Source organism: Bos grunniens, chromosome 27 (genome assembly GCF_055505025.1).
Source record: "Bos grunniens cultivar Pamir isolate PY7600 chromosome 27, Bosgru_T2T1.0, whole genome shotgun sequence".
Classification (NCBI taxonomy): domain Eukaryota; kingdom Metazoa; phylum Chordata; class Mammalia; order Artiodactyla; family Bovidae; genus Bos; species Bos grunniens.
In genome coordinates this window covers 2274593-2287805 of record NC_141191.1, presented here as the reverse complement: position 1 = coordinate 2287805, position 13213 = coordinate 2274593, and the positions used below count along the sequence as shown (strand labels likewise).

The following is a 13213-nucleotide window of genomic DNA, read 5'->3' as shown; positions in this document are numbered from 1 at the left end:
AGAACCCACCCCAGTCCGTGAGGATGGAGGTGCCCCACACCTGTCCGTTTGGGGGATGGGTCAGAGGGCGTCCCTTACCTGTGGGCCGGATGGTGGAGGCGGCATCAGCGGGGATGGTCAGGGGCACGCACTCATCGTCCTGGGAGTAGCCCGCTTGAATGGCGCGCAGGTAGCTGTGGCTGCGTGTCCGGAAGCATCCCGGGAGGTCCAGCGCATCCATGGCCTGAGACTCCACTTCGCTGAAGACCGACTCACACACCGACTCGAACTGCCCGTTGACCTCGGCCTCGCTCATCTGGAAGAACGACAGCGCAGCTGACGGCTCGGCTCGGCCAGGCGCCACAGCCACGCGCCAGCAGAGAAGCGCTCAGAGCTCACCCGCAGGCACTCACCGCCTGCCATGCACAGCTTAATTAATGGGAGCCATTAAGCTCGGGGAACGCTGAGAAAACCCACCAATTCCCACTGTGCCCTAGAAAGTCTAGAGACCCCGAGGCAGAGCTTTAAAGTGCGACTGGCAGTTACCATTGAGGTCAAGAGGAACAGCGAGGTTAAAGGTTAGCACACTGTGCAAAGTATTCGTCATCCTTCTTTTTCCGTTTTCATGGCCCAGGCTGTTTCCAGCTTAGACAAGCCAGGTATGGACGCTGTGCTCACAAAGACCCATGGGTGCGGCTGTCTCTGCTTCCGCTCAGCCCAGTGCCCTGGGCTGAGGACACGGACGCCTGCTCGGCCACGAGCTTGCCCCTGCGTCCCTGGAGGCAGCCGCAGCCCGTGTCCTGGAGGTGCCTCGGTCTCTCACAATGCAGGTGCGCCGCCCACACTCCATTGGGTCCCTCCCCTCCTTCAGCGTGGGCTGGTAGTGTCCGCCCTGAGTTTGGCGGTTCAGCAGGTAAAGTCGTTATTCTCAAGCCTGACATTTCATTTCTGGGTAGAGAGTCACCCTGGGACCCTGTGTTACGAAACGTGACTGGGCCTTGGAGAGCGCGGGTCCTGAGGGCCGCGCTCCAGGGGCCTGACTGCGGGTGAGCGGAGGGCCTCCGTGTGCTGTCCTCGCGGAATGCGGTTTCCTGAGGTTTCTGGGGCCTCCCAGGAGCCATGTCTAGGAGTTTATACAGAAACTCGGTAGCGGGACACAGAGCAGGCTGAAGAGCCTGGGGCGGGGGTGGGGGGAGTGGGGATTGTAGGAACGAAGATTCTGGGCTGGGCCCGTGAGCTGCAGCTGCTCCCAGGCCCGGTTCGTGGGGGACCTGGACAGGTGGCTCCTCCCCAAACCCCGCCTCCCAGGGCACCTCGTGTTAACACGGAAGCCGGTCAGGAGATGCCCGTGGAGACGCTTACGTGGAGGGCCAGAGTTCTGCATGGAACTGGGGCTCAGGCAGAGGCCAAGACAATTCTCCTGGGTGACCTGCTGGGTCCCTGCTTAGGGCTCATGGAGGGGCCCGGAAACCTAGGCTGGTCTCCCCACCACCCCCATGCAGGGGGCCTCTGCCCTAGGAACCCTGCCTGCCCCCTGCGCCCCAGCCACGCCTGCGGGCAGTGTACTCACAGAGGCCATGGCTGGGTACAGTCTCAGCCCAGCGCCCAGCTGAGTCACTCACTCCACCCCTGGAACATGACCCACAACTTGCTGAACACTCCTGCTACATTGACAGGTAAATTTTAAAAAGTATTGTTCTAAATACCAGATCAATCCTTTTCCTCTAACTGTTCCTCTACCTGTAAAAGCAGGTAAAGAATTGGATTTGCCCTTCATCAGAGAAGACAGCTTCTGCCCACCTCTAATCACAGACCTGGGCCTGGGTCTCTGCACTTACCTGAGATGCTTCCCTGGCTCCCTGCTTCTATTAACACTTGAGATTATTCACAAGCGCTCCCTTCACTGGACAAATCCCAGTGAGCATGGCCCGGGAGGAAGTTGCTGACGGGGTTTTAAAGGTAGGACTGCTGACCCAGAGCCCAGAGTGAGGGGACACTGAGTTTGTTCAGGCAGAAATGACCAGAGAAAGACCCCCGGGCGATTGCACCACGCGAGAGGTTTCAGGGTGTCTGATGCTGGAAAGTGGCAGACGAGTTCGGGCAAAGACAAATGCCGACACGCCAGCACAGTCACCTTGGTGCCCATGGAGGGAAATGCATCCCAAACACTCTCACTCTGGCTCGAAGTATGCCGTTTCCTGGAGTACAGACTCCTTCCGACCCAGGTTTTCCCTCATGTGGAACTGTATCAGAAAGTCTCAGACTGTTTCATGTCATTTACGTCACAGACCCAGGTCAGACAACCTAAAGAGGCCAGAAACCGTGTGGGGTCGCCCGCGCCCGCCAGTTCCGACACGGGGTCTTGGTAGGTTCCCCCTTGCTGCAAACCCACAGGCCCAGGGCCTTTCTCCTTCTGGAAGAGGTGCCATCACCCTTACGGGTACCTTCTGACACTCAGGGATGGGCGTTCAGTGAGGACCGCTCGGCCAGCGCTTTCAGCCACAAAGCTGACCAGCGAGGCCCTTCAAATGAGGGGGACTTTTCCCCGAAACAAATAAGCAGTTGAGAAGGACCTCAGCTGGTCTAGACTGGAACTAAAATGGCCTTTTCTCTGACTAGCTCGAGGGAGATTTGGAAAAGTGGGCATTTTACTCTGCGACTTAAACCGCAGTTCAGCCTGACACGGGGTGTCTCGGGAGGTTGCAAAGTCAGAGGGGCACATAATCAGTGTGGGCTGAAGTGCTGGCTTCTCTAGTCAACTGCAAGAGCAGGAAAGCACTTAAACTGCTTCTGGAGGACGTGGGCTTCGAGATACCAGAGAAGAGAAAATCAGAAGATGGTGAGGAACGTGGCTCCTAGTGGCAGAGAGCCCGATACACGCTGAGGGCGGGTTTCCCAGGTCAGGATGGTGGCGCTTGCAGAGCGAGGTGGTGGCTGTGGGCGGGGGGCGGGACCCTGGACACAGCTGCTGGCGCTGGAAAGCGGGGCAGCCGCTGCGGGAACTGGCACGGAGCTTCCTCGGGAGACCACAGCTGCACCCGCAGGAACAGGGCATGCAGCGTGAGAACCGGAAGCAGAGACACCGACAGACGCTCGCACACTGTGTCCACACAGTGTCGCTCACAGCAGCCAAGGCGGAAGCAACACAGTGTCTGCTGACAGACGGTGGGCACAGTGCGGGCCATCCACACGGCGTGCTGCTCAGCCTTACAGAGAAGCACGTTCTGACACAGGCACCCAACGGAGGAAAGCGAAGCAGGGCAGACACGGAGGGCAAGCGCTGTGAGAGTCCCTCCTGTGAGGTCCCGGGGAGGAGACAGAGAGGGGATGGGGGGCGGGGGGCCAGCGCTGCGTGGGCACAGCTTCAGTTTGGGAAGATGAGAGCGTTCTGGAGATGACGGTGGGGGTGGCTGCCCAACAATGCGACGTGCCGAACGCCACGGGATGTACACTGCAAGACGGTTAAGATGGTACATGTTGTGGATTTTAGGTATATTTTACCACAGTGAAAAGAGAAAGGATGCATGACAGAAAGAAGCTACACTCAGACTGACACTGCTTTGTGAAGACAACGAGAAGGCAGGAGGAGCGGGTGGCAGGCTCGGCCGTGGGGGAAGGCGGACGCTGCTCCTGCGGGGGCAGTGGGGTGCCCCCTGCCCTGCGGTCTCCTGACAACCCCCCCCACCCCTGCACACCCAGCAAAGCGCCTGGGTTCCTGGGCAAACTGAGCAGCTGTCAGAGCGATCTGGACGGTGCATGGATGAAGCACACAGAGACTCGCAGGAACCAGGACGTGGCCACAGGGGCCTCAGCAAGGCAGCCACCGCAGGAAGGCGAGCAGAGACCAGATGGGAGCCCCTCCTGCCCTCAGTCTCTGGGCCGGCTCGCCCTCCCGCCCAGGGAGCAGCTGAGCCACTGCGCTCAGAGCCCACCTGTCCAGACAGCTGTCCCACTGTGGCTCCCTCACGCCCAGCGGCGCTGGGTCCAGAAACATCGGCAGCCAGGCTGGGTGTGAGCACAGTGGTGGCGAGGGTGTGAGGGGCGGGGAGAGGTTCCCGAGCGCCCCTCTGTGGGTCCCCTCCTGCAGGGCCCCCTCCCTCAGGCGGCAGAGCCAGGGGTGGTCTGGATCACCTGTGTCCTCAGAGAACAACACAGGGCATGACCTGATGGCTCGCCTGCAGCTGCGGGGACAGTCTGTCCATGGAAACACCAGCGACCTCAGGGGGTTGGTGCTATGGGGCCCTGTGTGTCCCGTTGGGTGGGGCTCAGACCCTCCACATGGGGGGCCTGGCCCAGGGAAGGAGGCTGCTCCGTGTGGGGGGTGCGGCAGGGGAACGTGGTGGACGCTCCCGTCAGCCCTGCTCAGAGGGGCTGGGAGTGAGAACGACTGGTCACAAAGGCCCCGTCACGCCCACGGAGCTCCCTAGTGCAATGATGGCACAGGAGCACTCCTGGCTGGGACTCTGCATCAGGGGGCTGACCAGGAGGGGAGGGACCCTACCTGGTTCAGGCCTGAGTCTACAGCAGGGGCTGACCAGGAGGAGAGGGGCCCCACCTGGCTCAGGCCTGAGTCTGCAGCAGGGGGCTGACCGGGAGGGGCCCCACCTGGCTCACGCAGCTGGCCTGGCTGAGGGTGCTGACGGCACGCATGTAGCTCTGGTTCCGGGAGCGGAACTTCGGGGAGTTGTAGTTGGCAGAGGGGTCCAGCCCGTGGCTGGCAGGCCCGTCGCTGGCAGCTTGCAGGTAGCTCTGGCTACAGGAGAGAAAGAGAGAAGACAGAGACCTCGTGAGCATCGCTGCAGGGACCACGTGTGGCAGTGCCCGGGGCTGCTATCAAACCCTATCGCGAGGTGGGCCTCTAGGGCTCGTGGTAACATTCCTGACAGACGAGCTCATGGATGTGGGTTCATCAGCACCAATGGGGCAGACTACTTACAGACTTGCTTCAAAACCTGACTTTTTATCATCAGGTAGTGAAATCTGGATCATTCCACGAAGAGGGAAACCTAACCCTGAAAGCTTGGATAACTCACACAGCCTCAGAGCAAACTGGGCTCAGAAGTTCACGAGAGTCTCATAAAGGTCAGGGTAGCTTTTGGCAACTTTACACACTCAGAAAATTAGAAGAAGAAAAAATCAAAGGTTTGCCAGCCATTTTAACTTATGTGAAGTTGTCCAGATTATGCAATAGAAGCAGAGAGCAGACTGAAAACTCAAATCCATATTATCATCATAATGGTCATTTCCTTCCAAACAGCCTTAAAAATCAATTTCCTCTAGTCCGTCCCCCTCCTTGTTTTTTGCAAAATCTTGAAAGCATAGGGCAAACCCTGAGGATGTCTGGCAGAGAGAGGGTTCAGCTGGGTTGACGTTTCTGGCTAAATCGAGCTCCTTTCAGGTTTGGTGAGTCTTTCCACAATCAAGACACACTGTATTTTATTTGACCCCCAAGCTGGAAAAATGTGAACAACAATAATGGATTTATTCTTCTTTCCTACTGTGGATCACAATGAGACAGATAACTAGGATAATTGCACAGGCCTGTGTATAAAAATTAGGTTGCTAATTCTGACTCCATGTCTTGACCACAGTATGTTCCCTGATTTTTAAAGTAAGCCCTTGATGTAAATTGATTTCACGGTGATTTACTTCTTTGGAAATAGGGCAGCAGAGGGAAAACTGGCTTGATGTTAAGTTCAGATTAAGGAAGCTCATTTATTTTAAGGTCATTATTTCAGGTAAAGTTAATAGCATGTATTTTTAGATACTAATAGAATACAATTTACAAATTATTATAATGATAACTTTGTTTTAAGACTAGGTATATAACATTCCAGCTCTTACATCCCTTCTTTCCACTTAAAACAGACCAAAAGAGAAGAGAAGAGAAAAGGAAAGGAAATGGGAGAGAAATGGGCCTGGGGCTGCCCTGACCTTGGCTCGTAAAGAGTCCAGGTTTCTGCCGGACTCCTTGTCACCCACGCTGCTCGGGCCCGGGTCTGGACGGGGGTCTGCACACTCCAGTTTCTACCAGTTAGCACTTTTATCTTCCAATTGAAGAGCTTTCCCTTCTGATTAACACTGCTCTTTGCTGATTCAACATTCTCACATTTAAGTTCTCAGCATCTGTAAAAGCAGGGCTCTGTCTTCTTTATCTCTGTATCCAGATTTCCAGCCCAGAGCCTGGCACTGTGAGTGGGGTGACTCAGAACTATGGCTGAGTGGCATCCAGACAGGAGTCTGTATTTGTGATTCTACGTTCAGATGTGTCTTCTAACTCACGACCACCTCTTTATTCCAGCCCTGGGCAGCCACTGAGAGACGAGCTGCCACTACAGGAAGCTAACCTCAGGTTTTCTTTCACACACAGACTCCAGACATCGAACATCCATGACGTACTGTTATGCTGGCCCCTGGAAGCACCCTGTACCAGCCCGTCAGTCCTCGCAGGGACCCCACATGCTTGGGCCTCACTGCAAATGGGGAGCCACCTCACCCAGGCGCCCGCAAAGCGAACGCAGAGCTAGACTCCGGGCCCAGGCAGCCTGGCTCCAAAACTGATGCTTTTTGCCCCAAGATCTGGGCAGCTGAGTCAGAGGAGCAGAGGTTGCAAAGGTCTGGTCCCCAACTTCATCCGCACTTGATTATGGTGGCTTAGCATCCTCCAACACACTCGGTAGGCCATGGAGCCCCGCAGGTCACAGACCTGGGGGCTGTTGGGAAAGTGCTTTTTCAGGTTATTTCCATAATTAGACTGAGTGTGTAAATATGGAAATATTCAGACTAAGCTTTAACTGCAGTCACAGGAGAACGTGTGCTCATGTTCACCCCATCCAGGGCTGGGTGCTCAGACCCTAGAAGTGACACCAGAGGGCCCTCCCCGGGGACCTTCTCTCTGGGGATGGCTGAAACCCCCCCAGCCCTGAGGAGCCTCCCGAGGATGACAGAGAGCCGGCGTCAGGCTTAGAATCGGTTCCCCGTGTGACTGGAAGGCGGGAGGGCCCTGGGCTGGAGACCGAGATGAGGGGCGGCGTTGCGGGCTTTGGGGCTGAGCTGCCCGCCCACCCTGCTTTCCCCCTCGTGCGTCCCAGGCTGCCGGACCTGCTGCTCTGGGTCTGCTCCTCACGGCGTTCCTCCTCTAACCAGCAGCGCTGCGGGGAGAGGCCTGTGTGCCTTCTGGTAAATTCTGCAGACTTTCTCCAGCAGGTGCCCGGAATGCTGCCAGGCGCTGATGCCAGCAACGATGGAGGGATGATGCCAGACAGAAACACGGGGCACCCAGTTACACGTGGAGTTCAGAGGAGCAGCGAGTAATCCTCACTAGCAGCATGTTCCCAATCGTCCCAAACGTGTCCCTGAGGCTAACGGAACGCACCGTCCAGCTGGAAGGCAGACGTCATCGCTTGTCCTTCTTAAATCTGGCACTACTACCACAGACGCACGCTTGGGCCTACAGGGTCGGAACGTGGACGGGATCACCGACGGTCCCAGTGCACAGTGGTGGACAGCGGGGCTGTGGGGAGACGTGGGCTGCGGAGAAGCTTCCGGAAAAGACCAGTGGGGACTGTGCAGCCCCCTCTGGAGTCTGGACTTGATGCCACAAGCACAGGAAAGCACTGCCAGCCCTTCACTGCGGAGACGGGCGCTCAGAGAGTGTGCAGGAGTGGGGGGCGCACGCAGAGCCCCTGTCACTGCCCGCTGCACTGTGCTCGGTCCACCCTCAGGAGGCCTGGGTGGGGGGCGGGACGTGCGGCCCAGGTTTGTCTGTGGAGTTTGGTAGAGGAGTCTCAGGGCACACCCGGGGGGCTGATGGGGTCAGGGGTGCTCAGATGCGGCCCCCACCTTTCCACGTGAGATTCTGTCTGAACAAAACATTCAAAAGTTGAATTTTTTTGGAAAAGAGCAAACCTAGGTGAAGTCATCATAAAGCATAGTGTTTTTTTTTTTTTTTTCTGAAATAGAAATCACAGAACAGAAAAACAAACGCCACTGGTTGCTACAGACGAGACAGACGTGTCTGCGAGCTGTGCAGGTGACGGCTCTGGGTGACCTCCTCCTCTGTGACCACCCCCTGCCCCATACACACACACACCCCTCACAGTGTGCTGCTCAAGCTGAGCCCTTGACTGAAAGTGAAGTGGTGTCTCCTCCTGGATGAGTAACAACGGGATGACTGGTCATCTGTACATCTTCTTTCGTGAAAAGACTTTCCACCTACCCCCGCATTTTTAACCAGGTTATTTCTGGTTTTGTTTTGTAGGAGTTCTTTATATGTTCTGTACTCAAATCCTTTGTCAGATATTCATTCAAGTATTTTCCTTCACTTTGTGGCTTGCCTTGTCCCCTTCCTGTTGGGAGTGTTTTGACGAGCAGACTTTTTAAGTGTTGACGGTGACAGTCACTCTTCAGTCACATCAGTTTATTCTATTTGAGTTTTCCTTAACCTGAGAGGTTTCACCCCCAAGGGACAACTGGAGACACTTGGAAATATTTAGTTGTCACAGCTTGGGGATGGGAGCCTGGTGAGTAGAGACCAGAGATGCTACTAAAATTCTATAGTACACAGCCACCTGTCAACCAAAAAGAATTTTCTGGCCCCAAATATCAGCAGTGCTGAGGCTAAAACAACCCTGGTCTATTCTGACACCAATATCCCTGTTTTAAGAGCAGACAGCCTCCAAAAACACAGCATGATCCACATTTTCCTCGGGTGAGTGTCAAGTGGGCATTCACCAAGACAGACTGTATTCTGGACCACAGAACAAACCTTAACACATTTGAAAGAACAGAAATCATACAAAGTATGTTCTTGGACCAAAATAAATAAAACTAGAAATCAGTAACAGAAGAATTTCTGGAAAATTCCCAAATATGTGAAAGTTAAACGATAGTCTTCCAGATTGGCTCAGACAGAAGGTCTCAAAGGAAATTTAAACGTATCTTATACAGATACTCAAGGGGTGGGGGAAAGCTAGAATGAACCATGCCGTACTAGGTTATAGTTAGAGATGTGGGTATGAATCCATGTTTAGCATCGTACACATGCCAGTGGATAAACAAAATAAATGACTGTAGGTATGCGCGTGTGCTAGCTCTCTCTGCCGCTAAGGGAACCGGCAGTGAGCACACCTGGGGCTGGGCCTTGGTTTCTAAACACCGCTCTCCTGAGCGGCAGCAGTGACCCCTGCAGGGACGCTGGGCCCAGGCTGGGAGAGAAGTGGCCGGAACGGCCGGCCCAACTTGGCTCTTCTCTGTCGAGACTGCGCTCTTCTAAGATCCTCAGCGTTTTCTTCCTGGCAGTTTCTCTAAAAACAGAGGCTGCCCTGAATCGACACCCCGATCTGGGGAGAATTAACACCGTGGCAACACTGCAGTCTCCATCAAAGCTTCTCTCTCCGTTCGTGTTGGTCCGATTACGGGGAGCAGTGCCTGCAGTCCTCAGGCAGCCAGGCTGCGTGCATCCACGCACACGCCCTGCAGACACAGCGAATTCACAGACGCGCGTCCTAACAGACGAACAGCAGGGACGCGCTGCGGAGGCTGTGGCCGTGCTCTGCGGCAGGGCTGGCTCTGCAGGGCTCCCGCCCGGTGCGCCCTGTGGTCACGCTGGGTTCAGACGTGGCCTCTGTCCTCTGCTTGGCTCACCCGCCCCAGTTCTTCAGTGGTTGTTTGTTTAGAGACCTCACTGCTGAGAGGCAGAGGCTGACTCCCCCCGCAGCACCACGCACCTCACCTGTGTGCTTTCTCAGACCCCCCGGAGCAGGGAAAGGGCTCACCACCCACACTCCGCCGATGAGACGCAGCCTCTGTTCCCGGGGTGAAGGCCCCTGTCACGGAGCAGATCCACGCTACCGGAAGCCTGGCCACCCCTCCTCATTCCCAGGGTTGTCAGCCCGGGGGTGTCAGCCAGGGGTGTGTGCACGGGGGGCTGGCAGGGACCAGCTTCACGAAAGCGGCTCTGAGGGAGGTCTTTCCTGCCGCGAGACCCTCCTGTGTTTTCTCACACATGTCGTTTCTGCTATTAAAAGAGTCCGTTGTTGGCTTCAGGGCCCTCTAAGCCCGCTGAGCGATGATGAAGCTGTGCCTCCTGGACGCCACGTTCTCCCAGCGACAGCTGACGCCACACCCGGACCGTCACAGATGACAGCGTCTGCGAGGGCACCAGGGTGCCCCCGGCTCCTCCAAGAGGCAGCACATACGCTTCAGTAGGATTCAGTTTCCTGATCTGGTGTCTTTCCAAACATCCTCTTTTTTTCCCATTCAAACTAACTTATAGTTGAACTTCTGAATTGTATTTTGAGGAAAAAGTGGCAACACTGCAGACAGGATTATGAACTAGACTCCACGGTAAGGAGAGCAGAGAGATGAAAACATCAGGGAGAATGATGAGTATTAAGGAAAAGCTCCAATTATTTATCTTCCGTGTTATGACACTCTGTCAACATCAATGGAAATAAATGTATCATGAAAAAACCTGCTCTCGTTACAAAGTGATGTGCCTGTAAGCCCTCAGAGATTAAAGCAAGGCCTGTAAACATGAGCGTGAAAAACTTAAAATGAGGGACACATTTCATACAAACATGCATATTTATATACACTGCACAATACAGGATACATTGAAAATGAGTAGTATTAAGTAGTAGAGGATGTTCAGCCAGTTTAAAAACAGTCTGAGAGCTCCCCAGAAGGTCACACGTGATATTCCCAAGAGACCCGGCAGCTCGACCCCCAGGTACGGGACAAATGAAGGTAACTGTCCACGGAGAGACGTGTGCAGGATTTGTCATAAGAGCCCCGAAGTGGAAACAAACGTCGATGAGGTGCGGGAGAAGTTATCGGTGCTGCAGCCACACGATGGAGTACTACCCAGCTGTAACAGCAGAGGAGGCTGGCGCTGGCCACAGAGCAGAGGAACCTTAAAGACACGCTGGGTGGGAGAAGCCAACATGAAGGCACGTGCTGCAGGATTGCATGTCCACGGCACGTCCGGAACTGGCAAACCGGGGAGACAGAGAGCACATGGGGTGGCTGTCGGGTTGGGGTGGAGGAGCTGGGCGGCTCCTCAGTGGGAAGCCACATCCTGACATGGATCACAAGGACCTGTGAATACACCACAAGCCACTGAGCTGTACACGTCAAGGGGATGAACTGCATGGTCTGTAAGTTACATCCTAGTCAAGGGGTTAGGAATCAGGTGTGGAAAGAAACATGTTTAGTTTTCTGTCACTTGTCAACTGAAGTGTGATGATTCGGGAGGGGTTTTCAGAAGCCAGTCGAGGCCCCGTCACTGGCTCACGGTGCGTCCAGGGGCCCTGGCCTCCCTGGGTGGGGGAGGCCCCGAGGCCGTGGAGTGAGCAGTCATGCAACTCCCACCAAAGGCAGCCATTGTCCTCGCATCCTGCAAAGCCCCTGTGCATCTCTGGGGCCTCATTTCATGAGGGCCCACTCATTTCATGACAGGGCACTCACCTTTCTGAGAGGTGACCCCAGGCCCAAAGGTCCCTGCGCAGGTGATCCAGACTCTGCACAAAGATGGCTCCCTCCGGAGGGTGCGTGTGTTACTTCAGTGCTACACACGCATTTTCAAAGCCTGTGGTGCATCATCGCAGCTGTGTGATAAACCAGCAGCTCAGATGAGCGCGACGCCGAGCAGCAGTGTGTCCCAGAGCGGACCTGCCTTCACAGCCTCAGCCTCCGAGTCACGACAGGGCCGCGCTCCGTTCCCTCCCAGAGGTGAGAGACACAGGTGCCCAGGAGGGGTGGTGGCGGGCACCAAAGGGAGTCTAGCGCTGGGCCTCAGGTGCGAGAGGAATCATCTTACCCAGAGGCGGTGTTTCAGGCAACCAGGCGGGAGAGTTCCTGAGCCAACACAGAGCCGGGGCTGCTCCCTCCAGGTGGTCAGAGCCGAGCATCGGGAGATGTTCCTGGGGTCGCCTGCCATCCGGGTCGTGGACGGGAGGCTCCTGGGGTCGCCTGCCATCCGGGTCGTGGACGGGAGGCTCCTGGGGTCGCCTGTCATGTGGGTCGTGGACAAGATGCTTCTGGGGTTGCCTGCCCTGTGGGTCGTGGAGGAGAAGCTCCTGGGGTTGCCTGCCTTCCGGGTCATGGACAGGAGACTCCTGGGGTCGATGGCCCTGTGGGTTGTGGACGAGAGGCTCCTGGGGTCGCCTGACATGCGGGTCGTGGACGAGACGCTTCTGGGGTTGCCTGCCCTGCAGGTCGTGAACGAGAGGCTCCTGGGGTCGATGGCCCTGCGGGTCGTGGATGAGAGGCTCCTGGGGTTGGCCGCCATGCGGGTTGTGGATGAGACGCTCCTGGGGTCTTCTGCCCTGAGGGTCATAGACGGGAGACTCCTGGGGTAGCCTGCCCTGCAGGTCATGGATGAGAGGCTCCTGGTGTCGCCTGCCTTCTGGGTCATGGACGGGAGACTCCCGGGGTCACCTGTCCTGTGGGTTGTGGATGAGAGGCTCCTGGGGTCGCCTGCCCTGTGGGTTGTGGACGGGAGATTCCAGGCTGCAGACGTGGCTGTCCTCCTCCAGGTGGTCACAGAACTTCTCTGATCCCTGCAGAGGGACGGCTGAGGGTGGGGAGAGCAGGGATTCGAGGCCGGGAGACCCCAGTCTGGTGTTGGGGGTTGCCGTCCCCCTCCTCCCTGGTGTGCGGCTGAGTGAGTCTGTGAGGTGGCCACCCCACCTGCCCCTCTGGTGACGGCCAGCCTAGACTGCTTGCTCACTCCAGGTTGAGTGGGAGTCCAGGGAGGCAGGGGACAGTGTGGACTCAGGGCCGCCCCTGCCGGCCCGTGCATGCTGGGCCACCAAGACAGCGGCCACAGCAGTGTGCACGTCCTGGCACGGAGAGAGTACCCCACGGAGGCATTGGCCACCCTGGGCCGCGCTGGGCGAGGGCTGCGCTCAGGGACAGCCAAGACCGTCTCGGGCACTCATCCTGCCCCCCGAGGGCCTTCCGTTGCAACTAGGCTCCACTCCTTTCTCTATGTCTGAGATGGGTTTTTAAGCAAGCACGGAGCCTTTCTCTTTACTAAAATTTCTGACACTTGCTGGTTTATATTAAAAGCTAGTGTCAGGACGACAGGAAAATACCCACTGAAGGTTTCCCAGAGCTCCCAGCATCACAGTGCCCTGCTGGTTCCTGGACCACACACCCCAGGTGGAGTCACATGGGTGGCGTCAGCTCCAGATCTGAACTTCAATAAACATCCAAGGCGCTTCTGTGG

The 13213-nt window shown here is 56.3% G+C and overlaps 1 protein-coding gene across 2 annotated transcripts in view; it reads right to left on the bottom strand.

The window, feature by feature from the left end:
- DLGAP2 (DLG associated protein 2) overlaps nt 1-13213 on the bottom strand; it is a 637838-nt gene that overhangs the window by 55757 nt on the left and 568868 nt on the right. For both annotated transcript variants that reach the window (XM_086379875.1, XM_086379876.1), the window contains 2 exons: nt 4585-4732; nt 79-295 (listed from right to left, as the gene is read on the bottom strand). In XM_086379875.1, coding sequence (XP_086236001.1) covers nt 79-295; nt 4585-4732 — 365 coding nt within the window. The remainder of the gene's footprint in view (nt 1-78; nt 296-4584; nt 4733-13213) is intronic.